Here is a 24,737-nt window from a genome sequence, read left to right on the forward strand (position 1 = left end):
CTGCCACAGAGCGCATGTCGGGGTCAGAGGACAACTTTCTGGATTCAGTTGTCTCCTTTCACTTTTATGTGGGCTCCAGAGAACCCACATAAGGAACTCGGGCTGCTGGCTTCCAGTTTACACTACTTTTGCTGGCTCCATCTTTGTCTTTCACTTGAAACTTAATAAAAAAACAATTACTTTCTGATACCTAATCTCTGTCACTCCCTTTATAGTGACCACCCCATAATTCTGGTACAAAAAGTTTACAACGTTGAAAATATAAATAAATCTGAAGCTTATTTATAATCTTACCTCCATTTTATCTCTTGCATCCTGCTGGGCATCTCTTAATTGTCTAGATTTCTCTCCACTTGTCTCTCGCTTAGCAGAAAGCTGAAAAACAAAACAACCTACTATTTCTAACTAATTTTGTATCTGTCTAACATTATGTAACACAGTTAAAAAATTATTTTGCAACTGCCACAAAGAACATAAAATTAACTTAAAATGTAAAGAAAATTCTTTTAAGTTTTCCTCTAAATAAAATACAAGGATAATCTAAAATCGATTTTTCGATTTTAGTATAAATATTTTATAAAATACATTCTAAAATGTAAAGAAAAACATCTAGTCTAACATAACCATTTACTGTATTTTAGTACAATGAGAGCTCTAAACATATCCTTTTCAGTAACCTAATGAAAATTAGTAACCAATAAATCTATTACTTTTTGGCCTGGTGTAGAGGCTGATTCCTGTAATTCCAAAACTCAGTTGTCACAACTAGCTTGGGTCTTAAAGTAAAATTGTCTCAAATTCACAAATAAAAGGATTTTCATTTTTAAGTTTCTAATTAAGAATCACTAAAAGGTAAGTAGAGAGGAGTTTTACCCATGCTCATAAAGCAGAACAACTTCAACGTAAAGGTCGTGTCTTACCTCATCAAGCTTGGCCCGCGTTTCATTGAGCTCCTGGTTGTAGATGGTATACTCCAGGGCACGCCTCATTTTATCCCACTTCTGATACTGAGCAAGTTCTTCCTTCTCCTCCTCTAGAGTATGCAACCGCTCTTCAATGTATTTTAACAACTCATTGATTTTTTCCCGTTTACCCTCTTCAAAATAAAAAAAAAAAGGAAAGAAGACAGAATTGAATAGTTTTCATGTAATACCATTTCTCAAACATAAAATTATCCTCTAGAAGTATAACATTATTTCTTTGGTATCACGTAGTAATGAAACCTAAAATGTAAAAACAGCAACTAAGATTTTTTTAAAGAAAAGCACTGGAGAACAAATTTACACACTAGCAGTCACTCTGACGTGTGCAAAGGACTTCAGTTTACACCTTCTTTTCCCATCAATGTGCTGTCTCACATTAAAGAAAAGAAATTATCACCAGTATTACTAATTCGCAGTATTTATCATTAAGGACACTGCATGCTGCTACCATACAATGAATACTTACTATAATTCAGGCATGACATTACCTTAATTGACATAATCTACAAGGTAGTAGGAGTTTGCAGACAGGAAGTCTTGGGACCAGGGAGATCAAGTCTAAAGTCATGTCAGTTTACTGACTTTGGACTTAGAACAGTCTCTAAGCTATTATATGGTATGATACAGCACTTGGAAAAGCAAATATACTACTAAGGACTCCAAGTTGTCTCCGTCTACATTTTTCTGAACAATTTAGAACTTTGTAACAGCGGCTACTCCAATGGAAGGGAGGGAAGGAAAAGCACACCAGTTCATTGATAACACTTCTGAGGAAGCTAGAGTCAGAAGTTGGTTGACTTGCCAAGGCCCTATTATCTAATAGCACTCCTTCTCTATTCAAAGATGAAGTACTAGACACCTCAGTCCTTAAACTACCTCCAACTAATTTTCCCTCTACTCAGTATGCAGAAAGGACATTTCTGAGGCCAGACAACACTTTTTAACTCCATTAACACCAGAAAATGACTGATGACAAAAATTAGGTAGAACACATTTATTGTACCTGTTTCTTTCATTAAAGAAATGCTTTCTTCTTTACGTTCATCATACACTCTAGTACCAGCTACCTCTCTCAACAGCTTCAATCTCTGAGAATCTGGTGCTGTTGCCATTTGGTTGATCTATAATTTGGGGGGGAAAACAATAATCATTATTAACTATTGACAACTCCTTAAGAATAAGAACTCTATCTTAAAATGTTTAGGTTTTCCTTTATTATTCAGCTTCTTGAGCGAAGTTCCCTTTATGTAGCCCTGGTGTCCCGGAACTTATTATGTAGACCAGTTTAACCTCCAACTTAGAGATCCACCTGTCTCTGCCTCCTGAGTGCTGGAATTAAAGGCGTGCATTACCAAGCCTGGCTCTTTTTTTGTTTTTAGGACCCGGTCTCACTGTATAGCTTAGGAATTGACCTCAAACATTCAATCCTCCTGCCTCTGTTCCTTAAGTGTTGCAATTATTGAATCCCAGTGCATCACTATACTTGGCTCTGAAAGGACTTTTAATTCAATATGATTAAACCAACATAATGTATATATAGTAAACATACCATTTCTCTTTTGTGTGTATATTCAAGTATGTGTAGTTGCATATATGAACACATATGCACATGGCTGTGAAGTCAAAAGTCTATTCTTCAAGAGCTGTTCACCTTGTTTGAAACAGCCTTAGGAAAACTCCTCTCTCCATCTCTCCAGCACGGGTCACAAGAGTGAACCACTGCATCAGGCTTTTCACATGGGTGCTGGGGACCACCAAACACAGATCCTACTTGCACAACAGGCCCCTTATGTTGTAGGAAATCCTATAGCCAGTAGCCTTTAAGTTTACCTGCCAACTTGGGTGTGGCCTCTTAAACTATACATGTCGATATAAAGCATGTGTTCACTCTTTTCCGGTTGCTGGATTTGGTTCCTGTCCCCCATTCGTGCAGTACTCTCATCTGTGAGTGTACCCTAAATAAATAATCCTTTATTATCTCAATTCTGAGCAGGTGTGGGATTTCTTTTTAGCATCCATCTTCATCCTTACCCACTGAGCTTTCTCCCAGACCCTATAGCCAACATTTCTTTATCTCTCTTATTTACCGGTCTCTTTTATGAGTATCACTATCTTATAAATGAAATACTACCATTTTCCCCTTAGGCAATATAATAAATATAAAAAATGAGCACCACTGTCAAATAACAAAGTATTTTTTATTTTCTTTTTAAATTTTCATTTTATGAGCAATGTTTTGCCTGCATGTATGTCCTTGTGTGGGTGTTGGGTGCCCTGAAACTAAGGTTACAGACAGCTATGAGTTGCCATGTGGGTGCTGGGAATTGAACACAGGTTCTCTGGAAGAGCAGCCAGTGCTCTTGAACCACTTAACTGTCTCTCCAGCCCCAGAAGAAAGTATTTTTTAAAGGGAAATCATTAAAGCCTCTTAAAAGTTATTTAGGTTTATTTTATATGTTATGGGTGTTTGGCTTGCATATACACTTGTGCCTACAGCAGATGTCAGAAGATGTTGGGTTTCCTAGAAATGGTGTTACAGACGGTTGTGAGAAGTGCTTGTGGTACATACCTGTCAATCTGAGTTTGCTCTCCAGAACCCACATAAAGGTAGAAAACAAGAGCTGACTACAAAGTTGTTCTCTGATCTCTACAGTAAGCTGTAGCACATGTACCCACAAAGCATGCACATAAAACAGTAATTTTTAAATTTTAAATTATAAAATATAACAATGGTATGCTTTAATAGACAAAGATACTGGTGCAACGGCATGTAACTTAATACAAATCATTAGATATCAAAATACTAACACTGTATTAAAGAAATTATTATTCTTACACTTTTACATTTAAAAAAACTGGTAATGAGCTAAGAAAACTACAGTTTATCAAAAGTACACATAGCGAATAAATAAGATTCACAAAAAAAATATATTGAGGGATAAGTTCTGATATGAAAATTCTATGAGGAAGCAGCAGAATAATCAGCCAGAATTTATAGTCTAGCTGATAAAAAGTCTCAAGGGAAAATGATATGTAGCATTATGGCATGTTCTTTGTTACAAAAGATTTTAATATTTTAACTGCATAATAAACTAAATAAAACATTACTTTTAGGAAGTAATTTTCTCAAATGTAATTTTTTTTTCTGTTTGTTTTATTTTTTAAGACAGGGTTTCTGCTTAACAATACTACCAGTCCTGGGACTCACAAGTATCTGCCTGCCTCAACACCCCAAATAGCGGGATTAAAGACATGCAACCACCACTGCCTGACTTCATATGTAATTTTTATAGAACTTATGTAATAGTCTTAGATACGATCACTGTAACTTCCAAAAGTCAATGATTTCTAATAAATTCTACCTCAGTAGGTCACTAATAAATAAGATACACTTAATCTTCTGTCATACTTCCTTCAATATAAAGCTAGTGCCTAATGATGGTACAAGAATGTAATTCAACACTAGGGAGGCAGAGGCAGTTGGATATTTGTTAGTTTGAGACCAAAGAGACTGGTCTACATAGTGAGCTCTCAGACAGCCAGGGCTATCTACAAAAACAGACAAAAAAATGCCCAAATATATTTGGTACTCAAAGCCCTGAATTGAAAATCATTAGCTTCAATACAAAAAAACCATCCAGGGGAAGTCGATATCAAGAAAAACAGTTTCTATAAAAAAGCACATAACTACCTTTCCTTGTTTAACGATGTAGTAGGGATTACTTCGAGAAAACCCAGCACTTTCAAGGAGGTTCATCACATCATTTTTCCTGTTAATAAACAAAGGAAACTAGATAAATAATTTTAAAGCAATCAATGATAAGCAAACAAATCAGCACTGAGTTACTCAGTGCCAGGAACTACAGACTGGAAACTGAGCCATCCATCCACCTTCCAGAGAAAGCAGGGACTAATGTCACACTGCCAATACTGCTGAGTAGGAGGCAGTTACCTCATGCTTACTGTGAGCATCTGTGAACAAACTGTTAACATAAAGACAAATGCTTACGTGACCATCTTCTTATCTAGGAAATACTGATCTTTTTTGGCACCAATAACTCTTCGAAGTGAAACTTCCTCTTTATCGATCTAAGAAAAAAAAATAAAATCCCAAAGATAGTCAAGTAGGCAACTTTTTAGGTAAGGTCATTTCAAAGTCCTTGATCACAACCAATTTAGAATTTCAATGATCTCTCTAAAGATGATACTATAAATATTCAGAAAAATGTTTTCTTATAACTGGTTTACATAATTCTTTGTTTACTAGAGTGCTCATTAAAATTTAAACACAAAATCCACAGACAAACAACTTATTTACTTTATCATGAACTAAACTATAAATCCTCAGTGCTTTTGATTTTAAACATTTAAGAATAAGCCACTGCATAAAATTCCCATCATCATTATTTTAAAAAAAATTAAATATCACTTACTGGTAACCGGTTGTCTGAATTGTCAAAAATGATTTCCACAAAAGCAGAAATAACACGAGGACCTGTACCCTCCTAAAACATGAAAAAGAAGGGAGGGGTATTTTTAACTTTATGGTATTTTTATACTGCTTACATCCATTTTAAAGTCTAGCACAGACAGGCACACCGGTTGTACACCTGTAATCTCAGCACCTGAGAGACTAGGAGGGAGACTGACTTTTAGTTTGACATCAGCCTAGGCTACACAATAAGACCCCTTTCTCAAGATAAACACCCCTCCCAACACAGGCATAACAAGTCTGACTCACTAGAGAAAGCTTCCATCACACTAGTACATATCCTGATTGTTGAATATTAAAGGCACTGAATCAGAATGACAAAACTTCTTTTATCAAATATTTTTATTCTGAAGGACTGTATGAAAAATATCAAAATAAAATGTTGCGATGGTTTGGATATGAAATATCCCTAACAAAAGACACATACTGAAGTTCTGAGCCTTCACGAGACCACTGTTTCAGGAGGCAGGGCCAAACTAGAAGTAGTGTAGTGGGCACTCCTCTGTGAGGGCTGTATTATGGCCTAGGTCCCTGAGACTGTTTTTTGTTTAATTTTTGAGACAGGGTCTCACTAAGTAGCCCTGGTTGGCCTTCAACTCAAGAGATCTGTGTTGTCTCTGCTCCCCCAAATGCTGGGATTAAAGGCGAGGCCCACGATGTCCAGCTCTGTTTCTTGTCCACCATGAAATGAGTAGCCTCTGCCAGACATTCCCACTTCCATGTTCTGACTCATTATGCGGCCAGAGCACTGAACAAGGACCAGGGATGGAAGCCTATGAAACTATGAACCAAAACAAATCTTTTTTTTTGTTCATTGTTCATGCCAGGCATTTTATCACAGAAACAAACACTACTGCAGACAGACTCAAGTTTAATTCTGAAAGCCACGTTATTAGGGCACAATAACCTGCTGCATTCACTTAATTCTACCAGTTTGCAATATACCTTGAGGACCTTGTAGCCTCATCTTGATGCTGGAAAGGAACCCTAAGAAATCACATGATGATTACTAGAGATCTGTTTTTAAACACCTGAGGCATAGTTTGTGATTTTAACTCTGCTAACAGAAATGTACACATTTAAGGTGTCACATTCAGAGCACCCTATGACATAACTACACACCAAGTCCAGATAATTTACCATCTTACCTACTCAGCTCAGGCTATCATTCTTTGTATTAGATCACTACACACTTTCTGGAAGTGAAAGGTGCAGGCAAGGCTAGCATGAGGACCTGAGTTTGGATCCACAGCACCCACATAGAAGCTGGGCACAACAGACATCTCTGTAAGTCCAGTATTTGGGGGCAGGAAACGGGCAGAGAAAGGAGCCCACCCAGGAGCCCAGTTGAATGAAATTGACGAGCTCCAAGCTCAGTGAGATCCTATCTCAAAAAATAATGAAAATAACAATAGAGAAAAACACCTGATCTTCTTGACATCTGACCTTTAACTCTTTCACCGCAACAACTTTCCCCCCACGTAAAGATTATTTCTTTTAATGCCAATTTGAGAAGCCTAATAAGTGTTCTAAATCAGTTTTGATTACTGGGCTACAAACTCAAAAAAAGGGCAGTAATTAAAAACTTCCTAATGTAAGAAACATCATTTAGGTGTACTATGCAATCTTATCTGATTTTAAAACTAATTATATACAACATGTAAACAAGCTAAATTGCGGTGTCGCATTTATAGTCATTTATACTTTCTTACCCTAATAAAATATATAACAACTTTCCTTACAGGTTTTATTTTGTAGTGCTGGGGATCTGCTATAGAATATTAGCTTAAAATGTATTACTTTTGCTTATGCTGTGAAATATTTGTTTAGTGATGCAAACGTGTTGCATTCTTTTATGTGCATTTGTTTAACTCTGTGAAGCTGTGTTACTTTGCCTGTCTAATAAAGAACTGAACAGCCAATAGCTAGGCAGGAGAGAAGGATAGGCAGGGCTGGCATGTAGACAGAATAAGCAGGAAAACAAGAGGGAAGGGGGAAGGGGCAAAAACAGAGGAGAGAGGACCCCAGAGACCAGCCACACAGCCAGCCACAGAGCAAAAAAGGAAGAAGGACATAAAGATTAAAAGCCCAGAGACAAAACACAGAAAGAGAAACCAGTAATTTAAGTTAGAAAAACTGGCTATATGTTAAGGCCAGACACTCAGAAATAAGAATTAAGTCTCCATGTATTTATTTTGGAGCTAAGTGGCCGGCCCCCAAAGAGCAAGAAGGGAGGAAAAACAAACAACAACAAAAGAGCACAGAGATCAAACATGCCAGGCAAGCGTTCTACCACTGAACTACATCACTAGCCATAAATACACTGTTTTCCACATTGAAAAGAGGTACTAAATGGCTGGAGAGATGGCTCAGCAGTTAAGAGCATTGGCTGCTCTTCCAAAGGTCCTGAGTTCAATTCCCAGCAACTACATGGTGGCTCAAAACAATCTGTAATGAGGTCTGGTGCCCTCTTCTGGCCTTCAGGCATACACAGACAGAATTATTTTCTACATAATAAAATAAGTAAATAAATATTTTTTTAAAGAAAGGAAAAAAGAAAAGTAGTACTAAATACAATACAAACTTTATTAGGTTTGCAATGATAATTTCTCTGTGTATTTTAAAGCTTCTCACTCTGAAATTTTTCTTTGTCCTCAGCAAACCTGTCTATAGAACCAAAAGTCTTACAGAAAAGTAAATGGGTTGAAAAGACGGTTCAGTGGTTAAGAACACCTATTGTTCTTGAAGAGGACCCAGGTTCAGTCTCCTGCACTCACACAGGGTGGCTTACAACCACCTGTGATTCCAGTTTCAATGAATCCATAGCCCTCTCTGGTTTCTCAAGCACCTGCACTCACTGATGTAAATGGCAAAGCAGGAGGCGGGCACAAGCATATGAACACACACAACACATACACACAAATAAAAATGTTAAAAGAAACTTATAAAGCCAGGAAAGGCTAACACCTCTAATTCCAGCACTTGGAAGGGGAAGGCAAGAGAATTACAAGTAAAAGGAAATCTGAGCAATAAAGTGAAAACTGTCTCCAAAAGCACCACACAAAAAAAAAAAAAAAAAAGAAAGAAAGAAAGAAAAAAAGAAAAAAAAAGGGCTGGCAGGATGGGTCACCAAATAAAAGGGTGCTTGTTATATAATCTTGCTGACCTGAGCTTGACCACAGGAACCCATAAAAAAAGAAAACAAGTCCCCAAAGTCCTCTGACCTTAATAATACATACACCTTGGCACGTGTGTCCACATTCACACACACAATAGTTTTTAAAAAAATAAAAGCTGAAAAAAGTTTATACTTTTTTCAGTATATGTATTCATATGTATTCTGAATTCAGTATATGTATTCAGTAATGTATGTATCTTTATTCTAATGATTATGAATTATTAGGTTTTTATCTATCATTGATGTAGTATACTAAATTTTACAATAGAATAGTACACTTAAGGAATTAATACTACATCATGCTCACAAAGGCCTTATAACTTGAACTTTTTAAAATCTAATTAACTTTATTTTATGTGAACTGGTGTGAAGCTATCAGGTCCCCTAGAACTGGAGTTACAGACAGTTGTGAGCTGCCATGTGGGTGCTGAGAATCGAACCCAGATCCTCTGGAAGAAGTGCCAGTGCTCTTACTTGCTGAGCCATCTCTCCAGCCCCAACTTGAACTTTTTAAAAAGATGTATTTACCTTTACTTTGCATGTATAGGTGTTTGGACTGCATATGCACCATACACTATGTATGTGCCTGATGCCCAGAAGCCAGGAGATACAGACGTTTGAGCCACCATGTTGGTGCTGGAAATAGAGCCAAGTCCCCTGGAAGAACAGTCAGTGCTCTTAACCACTCAACTGTCTTTCCAGTCCTGTCTGCCCCAACGTTTTTAAAGACCAGATCTCACACTGCAGTTCAAGCCAGTCGGGGTGACCTCAAACTCAAGGGAATCCCTCTATAGTCCTTCTTTGAAGAGTGGCAATTACAGAGTGAACTACCAAGCCCAGCAATTTTTTTTCAAGGCAAGGATTGACAACGTATGTTTAAAAACACTTAACCAAGTCTTACTCACATGCAACAAAGCCAATCGCTGCTCCGGGCGAAGATGACTAAATTCATCACTGAGAACAAATTGAATTGCTAAAAACACAAAAATAAGGCTATTAGTACATTCTAAAGGAGAATTTATAGCTTATTCATAACTCTGTATCTTAATAAAATACAACATTTTAGGTAATAAACATTGCAGATAAATTGTTCATATACAAAATGATTGCAGATAATTTTCCAGTTTATCAGGCTAATCTGGTAGGGAGAACGATATATCAATAAACTTAGGGTGTGGTGGTACACACCTTTAACCCCAATGCCTGGGAGACAGAGGCATGTTGACCTCTGTGACTTCAAGAGACAGAGGTAAAGATTGACCTCTGTGACCTCAAGGTGTGGTAGTACACGCCTTTAATCCCAATGCCTGGGAGGCAGAGACAGATCTCTCTGAGTTCAAGGTGTGGTAGCACACACCTTTAATCCCAGTGCTGGGGAGGCTGAGACAGTGGGATCTCTGAGTTCAAGGACAGCCTGGTCTACAGAGTTATTCCAGGACAAAGATATACAGAGAACCAGTCTCAAAAAGTAAAAGTAAAAATAAAAGAAATAGAGGTTAAAATAAACCCATCATAAAGATGGAAAATACACAGAGAATCTTGATATTGTATGCTATTATGCTCTCTTTTAATTGTTTGAATGCTGAGGAAGGAGCAACAGTCGCCAAAAGACATTTGCTTATAAATGCTGCAAAATTAATCCAAGATAGATATTTTGAAAATACCTTGACTTCAGAATTTGGGTCTAAGAATATGATGCTTTGAAAAGGAGGTCCTTCTTTTGTTTTCACAGAGGATGAGACCCTATGGATTGCTTCTATCCCAATGTGGTATGATAGACCACGCCCTCCTGAAAGGTTTCAGTGAACACCCTCAAAAAATTTCTTCACTCAACTGCCAACTGAGATGAACCTGGCAGACAGGTTATACCATAAAAGACCTGATTAACTGCGCCCCTATACAGCAGGAAGAAGTTTGGAGAGAAATAACTACGTCCATCTTCCCAAATATTGTTTATAAATGTTCTTTTACATTTAAAGGGGGATATGATATAGTTATGAATAATTTCATTGGTATGGATTTTAAGGTCAATTTTGTTATATGTATATATATTTCTGATCTTAACTGATGTATTATGATTGTGTAGTTCATTTTAAAAATGTAATGTATAATTAGAAAATATAGGTTGTTAATGGATAATATCGATAATAGTCAAGCTTGTAGTAATGTTAGTCTGATTTTCTAGAAATGCACAGATATATTTCAGATAGACATTCATATCTTTCAAAGACTACAGAGCATGGCATTTAATGTTTTAATAACTTAGGACTTTTCATGACAATGAGACACGTCTGCTCCTGGCAGCACCAATCTACTTCAAGAGGAAGATAGGCATCAAAGAGGCTCCTTATGGAGTTGGTTAGCCATTTGGGCAAGAAACTGCTCTTGCCTGGACTGTTGTATAAACTGGACACAGAGAACCCACAGAGAGAGGACTGCTGAACTTGCCTAAAGGTGAGATGATCTTTCGAGGTTCTTGATTCATGAAAGAGTCTGCGAGACATTCTGCAGAACACAACAGATAGTGACTAAACTGCCTTTGAAATTTCCTGCTTCATGAAAATGTCTCTGGATATTATGGGCCTGAAGGCCAAAAATGGATGCCCCAACGATACAGAGAAACTTTGGGTGACTGCCCAGGCAACGAGATGTCTCTGTCATTTCTAGAGTTTTGGAAGTTGCTTACTTCTTGTTTACTTAGGTAATATATCCTTCTGGAGTCTTTGATGGAGTTGAAGAATAGATAGTCATAGTTATAGTTTTCCATTATTATGATAAAGATATAGTTATAAATATTATGACTGTAATTCTTGCTTGATAACTGTTTTGTTATATGTAATTTTACTATGTTAAAATGAAAGCCTTTCTTTTTTGTTTAAACAGAAAAAGGGGAAATGATGGAGGAGGGTTATCTGTCTATTGTGTTATTTTCATTGGTCAATAAAGAGACTGCCTTGGCCCTTTGATAGGACAGAAAATTAGGTAGGCGGAGTAAACAGAATAAAATGCTGGGAAGAGGGCAATGAGCCAGACGCCATAGAGCCAGCCACCAGGTCAGACATGCTAAATCTTTCCCGGTAAGCCACACCTCGTGGTGTGATATAGATTATTAGAAATGGGTTAATCAAGATATGAGAGTTAGTCAGTAACTAACTCTCTAGAGATAATGGGCCAGGCAGTATTTAAATGAATACAACTTATGTGTTATTATTTCTGGGACTAAGCTAGCCATGCGGGAGCCGGGTGAGGCAAAAAGCAGGCCTGCCCGCAGCCCCTCACTACATAAACTAAGCTTTCACTGAAATATAAAAGACATTTTATATTTTTATATATATATAAAAGACATTTTATATATACAAATATAAAAGTATCAAAAAAATTAGAGAAGCAGAAAGTAGATCTACTCCTAATAAAAGTATATATTATACTAATTAATTAGGTCAACACTATAAAGCCATGCTCTATATAGTAACAAACTACATAAAAAGGCCACACAAGGTTTTAATCACCTAAAAATATCCTCTTCCCTAATAACAGTACAATGATGTACTGCTACAGTTGAACACATTTCTGCAAACCAAATTCCACGATCCCCCTGCACTGCTAACCCCTCCCACACTTGTGGAAGAACTACTACTACACTCTGCACTAAATACCTAACCAATGGGTCACTGTCCAAGAAATGGAACGCTTTAATTTAGCTATTCTGGTCCAGATCTACCCAAGAGATCTCTAAAAACTGTCAGCGTGAGAACACAAGGGCGGGAGCACTCACCTATATGTTATATGGTTTGACAGAATGTTTGTCACCTGGAATGGATGCCTTTTCCCTGGGATCTGAGATGCATGCTTTACTTCAATCTGCTCTCTGACCTCAACAAATTACAACCACTCTAGGGCTTTCAGTACCCTTCAGACACATGTGTAAGGGACAGAACCTTTACTTCCAAAAGCACTGTAAACTAAGCTAACTTTTTTAACCCCCTCCTTATATACTCCAACTCCACCGGTTTTTCTCCTCAAAAGACTTAACAAAGGCATGTTATTCCTTTTTTTAAAAAGATTTATTTATTATGTATACAAGTGTTCTGCTTGAATGTGTATGCCTGCACAACAGAAGAGGGCACCAGATCTCATTATAGATGGTTAGGAACCACCATTGTGTGTGCTGGCAATTGAACCTGGGATCTCTCAAAGAGCAGTCAGTGCTCTTAACCTCTTAACTACATGTTATTCTTAAAATATACTTTTATCATCTTCAAACAGCTATCAGCATTTTTACTACACTGTTCTATCCCTTCTTAGAATCCACCCAAGATATACAATCATTACTAGCAAAAATAACTTGAATAAGTGTTTCTGCCATCTCACATAGCCAGACTGAAGACAGACAATTCAGATCCTCATACAAGAACCCGTTACACTAAACCACAACTACGTATGACTTTTATGTTTCAGTCAGGTACAATCTCAGAAATCAATTATTTTAATAAACTACTAAAGACACTTCAGGGCTGGAGAGATAGCTCAGTAGTTAAGAGCACTAACTGCTCTTCCAGAGGACCCAGGTTCGATTCCCAGTACCCACATGGTAGCTCACAACTGTCTGTAACTCTAGTTCCAGGGGACCTGACACGTATGACAAAACACCAATGCACAATAAAAAATGGAAAGACACTTAAGTCTTTATACAGTTAAAACCCAAAAATCTATACTTACCATAAAAAAAGTTGCTTTTTCCAGATCCATTTCTGCCCACTATAAAATTTCAAAAAGTACAGGTTAGTTCGTATAAAAAACAGTCAATTTAAAATTACTAAATCTATTTAAAATTTTTTCCACAGTGTTTCTTGACTTGGGAATTTTACATTATGAACCTGGAGCACATTCACTTCCCCGTCCTCCCAGGTATGTCCCGCCCCTATTTTAAAAATTCAAATGCAGCTTTCTAACATAATACCTTAATACTGAAATTAAACAAAAAGCGGTAGGTAAAAGAAACCAGTAGAGCTGTAATTACCTACTAAATTTAATCTTTATATAGATTTTGGATAGGTTTTTTTGGTGTGGGAGAATTGTCTGTATTCTGTCAATCATATTTTAATAAAACGCCTGGCTGATTGGCCAGGCAGGCAGTATAGCCGGGAAAACCAGACAGGAAGTAGAGGTGATGCATATATTTTTTTCTTTTCTTTTTTTTTTTTCTTGTGGCACATCTTCCTAACACAGCCCTGGTTGGTCTGATAGCACAGGCTAGCTTCTAATTTTGTAATCCTGCTGCCTCAGCTTCCTAAGTGCCAACACTATAGACAAGCACTATCACACCCGCTTCAGAGAGTTTTTCTGTGTGTGTTGTTTGTGTATACCCATGAACACATGTAGAGGACAAAAGTCAACATGGTGTCTTCCTTTCTCCCTTGCTCACTCTAATTTTTTTTTTTTTTTAGAGCCAAAGGTGGTTTTTTTTTTTTAAACTTTATTTAACTTTATTTCATGCACATTGGTATAATGATGTCAGATTCTCTTGAACTGGAGCTACAGACAGCTGCGAGCTGCCATGTGGGTGCTGGGAATTGAACCCGGGTCCTCTGGAGGAGCAGTCAGTGCTCTTAACCACTGAGCCATCTCACCAGCCCGCTCACTCTAATTTTTGAGATGGCCTCTCACTGAACCCAGAGCTCACTGTTTCAGCTAAAGTGACTGGCTACAATCCTATATACTTTATTTCAGCCTCAATGCTAAGGTTACAGATACACACTGACACGGTCCACTTCTATATGGTGCTGAAATACATTCAAGTTTCACACTTGCACAGCAAACACTTACCCACTAAGCCACCCCCCTCAGATAGTTGATTTTTTTGCTCTCTCTCCCAATAGTTTAAGTAAGTATAACTAAACTACCTGACACTGGCAACTCATAAAAATGCACAAAAATTGTATGCAAATTAGATAAAATGTTTTTAGCAATTTGGATTCACATATTGTTAACTGTCCCATGCTAAACTACTTACAATCAACCCTACACACTGATGCAATCTAATGGAATCACAAAAGTGGAAACAGTTATAAGACATTTCTTTTGGTGTGTTTTTTGTTTTTGCTTTTTGAGACAGGGCCTTGCACTATGTAACCCTACCTGGCCTCAAACTCAAGAGATCCTCCTGCCTCTGCCTCCCAGTTCCTCAGGGAATAAAGGTGTGCACCACCATGCCAGCTGTAAGACACATTTTAAAAAGATATTTCACTTTTTTACTTTCAGGTTGTTCAAGACAGGGTTTCTGGCCTTGGCTGTCCTGCCTGTCCTGGTCTTTTGCTTTGTAGACCAGACTGGCCTCTAACTCACAGAGAGCCATCTGCCCCTGCCTCCCCTGGTAGTGCGCCACCACACCCAGAGGAAATGTTAAGTATGTGTATGTGTGCACGCGTACTCGAGGGATCAAGTTTGAGCGAAGGGTGCTAGGAACTGAAGCTTGGTCTTCTACAAAACCAGAACATGCTCTTAACTGCTACATTACCTCTGCAGCTCTGTAAGGCACTTTTTCACTACCTGAATTTGAATGTCAGCTATTCCACACATTTGACTTTCACAGGCCGAATCCTAGGTTAATATGAGTACCAAAATTGCCACCTTGATAATTAGTAAAAGGAACAATTCATAGTTTATAGCAATAATAGTATAAATACGGAGAGTTCTTTCTTAGAGGGACCACCTACTGTCAGTGATAAAAAGCAAAGACCAGAAATAGAAAAAATCACTATTTTGCAGCTCATCAATAAATGCTAAGCATAAAGGCATTTAAAAAAAAAAAAAAGGACAGTTGTAGGGGCTAGAGTGGTTAAAAGCACTGGCTCCTCTTCCAGAGGTCCTGACTTCAGTTCCCAACACCCACAACCATCTGTAACTTTTAGGGAGTCTGATGCTCTCTTCTGGTCTCCAGTTACCACACAGGCATGTGTTACAAACATGCAGGCAAAACACCCATCAACATAGAATATAATAAAACAAATTTAAAAACAGAATAGTTGCATGGTCCAAAAGTATATCACCATATTGATTATTTACAAGGGGGAAAATATCTCCCTGTAGCATTTACAAAGGGGAAAAACCACGGTAGTGAAAACACCAGCCATGACCTGACTAGTTAACAGTATAGCAACAGCACCAGTAAGAGGTGAAGAGACCTGTTTCCAAAAATGATACTGTGAGAACACAGACACTACAGCACTTTTCAGAAGCAATGTCATGAAAGACAAAAATGCCAAGCACAGTGGTATAGACATTAGTGTAATCTAAATACCCTGAAGGTGAAAGGATGGGGATTTCCAATTAAAAGTACCCTGGGTGACACAGCAATGCACTATCTCAAAACTAAATAACTAAACAAATTTAAATAGAAAATACCTTTCATAGGTGGATAATGTTCCTCCCCAATAGCCAAAATTATTAAACAAAAATCCTAGTACCAGATACAGGATATAAATTGTTGATCAGGGAGGCCCCAAGTACCCTTAAATATTACAAGCTATTGCTGCTGATCTACTTGGCTGACCACTACAAACATATCCTCCTGCTGAAGACACCACATACTCGGTTGTAAGACAATGAGAATACAAGTTGTATCTGAGCTGGACGTTTCCTTCCTCCTGGATAATGTTTAAAGCACTACAAAGCACTACAGCAGCTGCTGGGGGAGAAAAGTCATCAATGGTCCTCACCCAGCTGTGCGCCCATAAACTACAATAGAGACCTGCCTGGTAAGAGATGCCCAGTGGTACAATAGTGCCATGACTGCTGTTGGGGCAACCAACAGCTTTCTAGCTGGAAACTTCAGGCCTGGTACTGTGAACTTAGACAAAAGCCCAGAGCTAGGGTAGTCATAGGACCCAGGGAAGAACCTACTACAGTTTTGCTAAATGGACAAAACAGTTTTGTTTTGTTTTTTTTCTTAAGATTTTGTTTTTATGTGTATGGGTTCTTTGGCTGCAAGCACATCTGGGTACCACATGCATGCCTGGTGTCTGAGATCCAGAAAAAGGCATCAGATCTTCTGGAACTCAAGCTACAGACAGTTGTTAACTGTCATGTGGGTGCTAGGACTCCAACAGTGTCATCTGAAGGAGCAGTCAGTGTGCCCTTAATTGCTGAGACATTTCTTCAGCCCCTAAAGGACATGGTATAAAACTGCCTACTAAACTTTGTTTACACCCATAGATTAGTGCTGCTCTCAGAGAAGATTCGTTTTGCAAAGGGCAGTGGTTAATCCAATGACTCACAATGGCCAAAGTGCAGAGACTATGAAGTGTTTGTCCCGAAATGGATCCTCTATATCATCCTTCAAGGCTCAGGAAAACACCACAGAAGAGGAGGCAGAAACAATCAGCAGCCAGAGGCTGGGAAGGAGTGCTGTAGAATGTCTTATAGACATGGCATGGCCACTACATTCACCAGTTCACCGCCAACATGGTCACCTGCACAAGACTGGATCCATCATGGTAGGCTAACAAGCTCATGAGGCCCCATCACTCACTGAAGGGTACTGATCAGAAAGTGTTATTTTCTTCAGTGGTATAGCAAGTGATAAGTTGCCAGACTCCAATAAAAAACTTAATAGTCCCAGATTTACACTCCCGTGAACAACCATAATTAAATTTAGTTGGTTGGAAGAGAAAAATAAGTAGGAGGAGCTTGTCAGGAAGCAGGATTTCAGTCTGTGGTCAGAGTGAGGGTAAGGGAAAGCGAGTTTTGTGAAAACATTATATATACACGTATGAAACTGTCAAATTTTCAAAAGAAAATAATGAAGGTTGTTGAAATGTTCCAGATTAAAGGCTCCTAAAGAAACCTGACAATTAAATCTAATAGTTAATAATAAACTGGATCCCGTATTGGGGGAGTCCTGTAAAGAATACTTCTGGGTCTATTAAAATAACAAAAACCTGGAGAATGCTATTCTTAAGCTTATGTAAGATGATAGCTTATGATTACACTGAATCAGCAAAGACACATGCACCTTGGGGAAGTGTGAAAAGGATAATGAGAAAAAAGGTACAATGATTAAAAACAAGCAAGATCTCACTGGGAAATTTTTCCATAAAGTCAAAATTAATCCCAACTAAAAGCTGAAAAGATCAAGGGAGTATATATAAGTCCTTAAAATGACAACTGAAGCTGGAGAGATGGCCAACGGTTCCTAGCACCCACATCATGTGGTTCATAACCACCTCTAACTTCCAGCTGCAGGAATTCTAATGCTTTCTGCACATGGGCACACACATACTTTATAAAAATATGTCACAATTCATTAATAACTGGAAAAGTGAAAAATAATTATAAAAATTACTATGATCCATAGAATAAAACACTAAAAATCTTAAAGGATGCTAGACATTCAAGATCTATTCTGAGCTAGGCATAGTGGCACATGTCCATAATCCTAGTACTCAGAAGGCAGAGAAGGGATTGCAGTAAGTTTCAGATCAGCCTAGTCTCCAGCACTGAGGCAGTAGGATCTTGAGTTTGATGCCAGACTGGGCTACACAAGACTCTACATGAAAAGTAAAATTATTCTAGCTGGATGTAATGGTACACAGCTATAATCCTAATACTTAGAAAGCAGAAGCAGGATTACAGCCAAGTTTAAGGCCAACCTGGTCTACAGAGGGACTTCCAGGCCAGCCAGGGACACAAAGTGAGAAAACCTGCCCCGAGTAACAAAAACAAACATTTATTCTGTGTGAAAAAACAGCAGATTGCCAACATGTTAAAAGATGAACCCGATTTTATTTAATAAAGATTAAGTCTATAAATTTAATAGAATCCTGAAGTAAACAGCATCTACAGGCTCCCTGATTTACACACCCACAATCAATAGGTTGTTTCTGCCTATTCTAGAGATATGTCCAAGCCAGGCCTGTGGATAACTAAAGGAGGCTATAACTCCACAACTTAAGAGTTTTGTATCCAGAGCTAAGCATTACAGAAGCGTGAGGGAATCAATGCCTTATGCAGTAAACTATGACCAATGAGTGACAGCCATCAGCAGACAAACCCTCTCCAGCCTCTCTCTGCTGACCTTTCCCAGGCACGGCAGGTCCAGAAAGTCTGTCTGAAGTTACCCAACAAGACAACAAACCAAATGTGTCTTCTTCAAAAACTGGGATCAGGGACTGGAGAGATGGCTCAGATGCTATTACAGAGGACCAGGTTCACTTCTTAGTACCCATATAGTGGTTCACAACCATGGCTTAACTCTAGTTTCAGGGGATTTCTGACTTTGTAGACATAAAGCATGAATATAGTAAACACACAAATGCAGGCAAAACAATCATACACATCAAAATAGTTTGGATGAGAAAGGTCTCCAGCTGATGGACCGTTTGGGAAGAATTAGGAGGGACAGCCCTGTTGGAGGAGGTGTGTCCCTGGTGACAGACTTTAGGGTTTCAAAAGCCCATCATGCCACTCCCACTTAGCTCTGCCCTGTGCTTGTGTAGCAAAGCCTGAGGAGGACGCAGTGTGGTTCCTGCCCCAGCCTAACTAGCCGTGCTTCTGCCATGACAGTCACGGATCTAACTCTGAAATTGTACACTCCAAATAAACTCTTTCTTGCTCTAAGTTGCCTTGGCCACAGTATTATCACAGCAAAAGCTAAACACAAAGTAAAATAAATCAAAGAAAAGGTTGACATCAGCTCTTCCACATCACTCTTGCCCTTAGATTGCACCTTCCATTGAAGCCTGCTTGTCTTTCAGAAAAATCAGGGTTAATGCAAATTTTTCTCTTCTTTTTTAACATTTATTTATGTGTATCTATGTGCCAGGAACATGTGTACAGATGCGTGTATGCATGGAAGCCAAAAGTAGTACACTGGATCCCCTGAAACTGGATTACAGGTGGTTGTCAGCCTCCTGAGGTGGGTGTTAGGAACCCAATTCAGGTCCTCTGGAATAGCAGAGAAAGCTCCTAACAACTGAGCCATCACTCCAGCTCCTGGTTTTCCTTATTAATGATTGTGCAGCTCAACATGGTATACTCCTGTAATCCAAGCATAAACAAGAGGATCAAAAATTTAAGGCCACTCTGTGCTATATAGTGAAGCTCTGTCTCCAAATAAATAAATAAGTGAAATTAAATTTTAAAAGAGACAGGGAGTACAATCATTTCTACATGGAACTATAATTTCTTTTACATTTCATGATTTATCATAGTATCATATATTAACAGGTACTTCTCATTAAAAGGCTGGTTGAAGGAATCCTAAAAACTATACACACAAATCATCCATAATATCTATAGGAGATTGATTCTAAGAGAGCTCTCCTCTCCAGCCACAGATAGCAAAATCTGAGGATGCTCAAATCCCTTCAATAATATGGTAGCATGTACACACAGATCATCTGTAGATTATTTATAATGTCCAATGCTATAGTTAGTAAGAGATTAAAAATCTGATCTTTTTGTTGTGGTGATATTTTGTTTGTGATCTAACAAATAAAGCTTGCCTAAAAATCAGAGTACAGAACAAGCCACTAGTTAGCTACAGAGGCCAGGCAGTGGCGGCACACCTTTAATCCCAGTACTCTGAAGGCAGAGACGTTGGATCTCTGCCTCGGATTCTTGTTTTTATTTATTTAACATGGCATGCAAGTAGCGAGATTGTACTAACGTTTTGTTCCATGTCATGTTAATTCAATCGACCCTCTTCTGTAGCTAAACAGAGTAGTTTTCTCTACTTCCACAAAGGGTTACAGCTCATGTACCAAAGGAAAAACCCTAGCCTCCAATTCTTGCTTTACTTATTTAACGTCGAGGTCCTGCTACAGTGATTGGGTTGGTCTTGGATTCCTGAATCCAAGCATCCTCTCACCTCAGTCTCTTAAGTAGCCGGAACTAAGCGACCATACCTGGCTTTCCTTTATCATTTTCTGTGATGTCTGACTCTCTAAAGACCTCCTACGACACTGGAATTCATCATTTCCCCGACTGATTCCGCATGCACGCCACAGCTATTGAGTGCACTGGATTCAGAGCTGACTAAGGCTGAGGTCCTGAGGAAGATGCTAGCTGTCAATCAGGTAGAAATGAAGCCTCAGCAGAATTCAGTCATGCTGGTACCACAAACACAGACTTCCATCCTCCAGAACTAAGTCACCAATCTAGGGTACTTTTTATGGCTACCCTAGCAAACTGTAACAAGGATACTGTAATAGCAAAACTGTCAATACTACAATCTGTTTTCTGATGGCTAGAAGTACAATTTCACCCATCCTTTAGAAATTCAGCAGAATGTGTTTTTGCCAGCGAAACGGAGACGTAACAAACAAACAAAACTCATAATAACAATCACTGCTAACGACAACGACCAAGTCCCTTCTCAGTCTCTCCACGCTAGTGAGACAGGTAAGACGTCTACTCACACCTACCATGAAAGCGCACGCTCACAAAGAAATTGGTGAGGACAATGTGGGAATGAGCTACCTTTCCCAGCGACGTCAACACGTCAGAACAGCTCAAATGTCTACCTCTCGGTTATCACAACTCAAAGTTTTCTGAAACACCCTCTCACACACAGAAGGCTCGCAACAGAAACACACAACCAACATCCTCCCCAACACATGCTAGGCAAGCACTCCTACTACTGAGCCTGGCCCCCAAAATGACTCACCTCTGACTGAGCTACCTGAGCATTCTACTTTTACGAAATAAGCAATCCGTCAGTGCAGATAAGAGAAAGAAATTCCATATCAATGTTCAAAGACAACTGTCTCCTTAGGCCCGCAAAAAGGCGGAGTACACTTAGCTGTACCAATTCTAAAGCTGACATGAAGCCAAGAACACTTACCAATAACGTTATGTTTGGAGCTGAAGGGATCTACAATCGTCTGATCTCGGTAACTTCGGAAGCCCTGGATAATCACCTAACAGAGAAGAGACACCCTTCAGAACACGCCCGGGAAGAACCCCTACAGCAACATTCTTTCCTCTCCACGTCCTGCTTCCCATTTAATGCCAGACAGACACCTTTGGCTTCGCTTAGGAGCGTGCAAGATAAAAGCCCGCTAAAGCCCTTCCGATGATCTGCAACCGGGCGGGTGCAGGGTTGACGCGGGAGCAGCTCTCAAAATGAAGGGGTGTCCAGGGTGACAGAGTGGGCTGCCCCTGCTGAGCGCGGAGGCGCCACATTGAAGGCGGAGCTGGCAGGAGCTGCTCCCAGCCCACCGGACTGCAAGCCCAGGGAGGGCATCTTTCAGCTGGACCGGGCAAGGTCGTCCAGCTTGGGGGAAAGGGGAGCCAGCGGGGGGCTTAGGGCCTGACAGGTCCAGCACAGAACCTTCGCCAGGCCTGTGTGCACAGCTCCCCCTGCGGCGCCCTCCTGCGCGGGAAGACCCTTTTGACAGAAGTAAACAACCGAGCGCAGACAAGAGGGGCGACGCATTCTGCAATGAGGGTCCGCCCTGCTCGGCGACAGCCAGCAAAGGCGAGGTGGCGAGAGGCAGCCTTCGGGCGGGCGCGGGCTCTGAGGCCGCCCCGCCATCGCGGAGGCCTGGGCACCGCCATCCCTGCAGAGGGACGCGGCCCGCCCGCCAGAGCCCCCCACGAGCCCGCGGTCCGCGGCGCCCAACGAGGCCTTGGCAGGCAGCCGCCGCGCCCCAGGGGAAGCCCCGGCTGCAGCCCGACCCTAGCCCGACCCTCGGCCCACCCGCCGCCCCCACGGCCCGGGCCAGTTCCGACCCACCCTGCCTCTCGCGGCCCGCGAGCACGAAAGATGCTAGGCCCTACCTGCTTGATGTACATGGCTGCGCGGCTTCTCTCCTTGGCGGAGAGACCGCCTCACCTCAGGACGGCAAGAGCGCGGCCTCGGGGTCCGCAGAGGCGCAGGCTGAGCCCCCTCCCACTGGGCTCCGCTCGCTCCCGCTCGCTCTGGCCCAACAAAATGGCGGCGGGGGCGGAGCCGGCGCGGCGGGCGGAACCACTCTGCGATCGGCGAGGGTTTCAGGGGGCGGCGGGGGCGGCCCCGCGCAGTCGCGTCGGAAGGGTCACGTTCCCGAGGCCCTGCTGGGTGGAAATCCTGCCATAACTTAAGTGTCTGTCGTTCTGTTTGCTGAGAGCTGCTGGAGAGCCCGGCTCCGAGAAGCCGTGCTCGGAAGGAGGGCCTGCGCCACCTCCGGACGCGGGGACAATAGTCGCGCCCTTGAGGGGCGGGGCCTGCTCGGCGCCAAAGCCTGGAGTGAGCCGAGCGAAGCCAATCGCTGAGCACGCCCGAGGTCACGCGGTCTCCCGGCCGCCGAAGAAGGGTGGCCTGTCCCGCTAGCGCCTGGCTTGAATGTAGGTCTCCTTGTGACGCTTGAAATTCGGAGCTCAGAATTTCAGCTCTTTTATTCTCTGTCTGACCGTAGGGCGCCTCCTACTGGTTCTGAGCCTCCCGACAGCTCCGAAAGGCCTGGAGGATGCTAGAAGATGTGATGGTTTTGTGTTTGATTGAGAGAGGTGGTTTTTGTTTTGTTTTTCTGGGCGGCTCTCAGCCCAGGCGGGCCAGGAATTCACTTCGTAGCTGAGGGTGAGCTTGAACTCCTGTCTTCATCCATCTCTTCCCCCCCCCTTGAGTATGCTAATAGGAGGGCAAATGCCACCCCTGCAGGCTTAAAATGTGATAATGTGCTGGGCCTGGCAACACAAAATGCCTTTAATTCCTGCACTCGGGAGGCAGAGGCAGGCAGCTAGGTTGTTATATAGAAACCGTGTCTCAAAAAAAAAAAAATTAGTAATGTAAAGACTTATTAAGATTCAATGAAAATGACCACACAACATACACAAACTTAGGGGACACAAAGTGAAGAGTCCAAGAATAAGAAAATAAAAATGTAGATTCTAGAAATAAGAATGTAGAAATAAATACAAAGTTATAAGTCTAGGAGAATGAGAACAGACTATCATCAGCTTTCTCAGCAGATCAAGGATCAGTCATTCACAGTGAGCTATTTTCTCGGATGCTTGGGAAGCCTCCATCAGCTTAGGTCATTCGTTTTACAACTGGCTGTTTTATTTACAAGGCCAGAGCTTCTCCCTGCAAATTAAGAGTAGTGTCCTGGCCATCCCTGACAAACGACAGATGTGAACTGAATTAAGCTTTAGGAGACAGATATGTGACCTCTGGGTTAGACATTGTCTCCATTATGGAAAACTGGCGCCACCAAAGGGGAGGCATGGGACTCCAGTTTATACCTGGAGGTACCAGGAGACAGTGGGCAAATACAATGGTTTAATTGATGAGCTCTGATAATGGAGGTTGTAAAGTATGGCAGTCAGTATCTGAGTTTTACCTTGATATAGTGTGAAAAGCTTTCCGCTGTCTTCTAAGTACTCAGCCTAAAAACCAGTTAACTCTAATTTATTAACCTATTATCACTAGCAGTCCCTTTGCTGACTAATTGCTAAAGACATCTGTTTTCTTGCAATTAGTGATTTTCGCTGTAATCTACTCTAAAACATATTTCATGATAGCTGCCTAGTTACCCATTGACGTTAAAATTCACTCCCCTCCTTAGGGTCTATCTTGACTGACCCATGGGTCAGGGCAAGATCGTAAAAATTCCTTTGTTCAGAGCTAATGCTTGGTGCCCCTACTATAAAAAGTGTGTTCAGAAACCAGCCTTTTGCCACAGCCTAACAAACACCATCTCTGGCTGTGGTCTCAGCTAGCGGATAAGCTTCTGTGCCCTGCGGTGTTGGTTTTTTTTTTTTTTTCAAGTTTGCTTCTGGTTTTCCTAGAATCTGATTTCTGGAATAAAGTTTGCTTCTGGTTTATTAGACTTGGTGGTGTTCTCATCTTTGCGCAACCCCCCTGGACCCAACAAAAGAAAGCAGAATTAAGAGGAAAGGTTCATAGCACTAGATACCTACGTAAAGAAACTGGAAAAAAAAAATCTACACCAGCGAATTAACAGTGAAAAGTTTCTGCACCCCATAAACCTCTCCACCAACGCAATAATCTGAAACAGACTGAATTAGAGAAAGCTCAGGTTTAATGGATACCAGCACTCACTGGTGGCATTACAGCTCCCCAGTGAGGAGACTGGAAGGG

The 24,737-nt window shown here is 40.6% G+C and overlaps 1 protein-coding gene across 1 annotated transcript in view; it reads right to left on the bottom strand.

Moving 5' to 3' along the window:
- Positions 1-22,592, bottom strand: part of Smc3 (structural maintenance of chromosomes 3) — a 39,121-nt gene extending 16,529 nt beyond the window's left edge. Inside the window, exons 1-10 of the mRNA XM_048423413.3 lie at positions 22,436-22,592; positions 21,498-21,573; positions 13,373-13,411; positions 9,559-9,626; positions 5,417-5,488; positions 4,993-5,072; positions 4,675-4,753; positions 1,987-2,104; positions 921-1,096; positions 295-375 (exon numbers count right to left, since the gene is read on the bottom strand). Coding sequence (XP_048279370.1) covers positions 295-375; positions 921-1,096; positions 1,987-2,104; positions 4,675-4,753; positions 4,993-5,072; positions 5,417-5,488; positions 9,559-9,626; positions 13,373-13,411; positions 21,498-21,573; positions 22,436-22,450 — 804 coding nt within the window. The 5' untranslated portion in view covers positions 22,451-22,592. The remainder of the gene's footprint in view (positions 1-294; positions 376-920; positions 1,097-1,986; positions 2,105-4,674; positions 4,754-4,992; positions 5,073-5,416; positions 5,489-9,558; positions 9,627-13,372; positions 13,412-21,497; positions 21,574-22,435) is intronic.
- Between the last annotated feature and the right edge of the window lie 2,145 nt (positions 22,593-24,737).

This window comes from Myodes glareolus, chromosome 7 (genome assembly GCF_982192425.1).
Source record: "Myodes glareolus chromosome 7, mMyoGla1.1, whole genome shotgun sequence".
In the NCBI taxonomy this organism is placed as follows: domain Eukaryota; kingdom Metazoa; phylum Chordata; class Mammalia; order Rodentia; family Cricetidae; genus Myodes; species Myodes glareolus.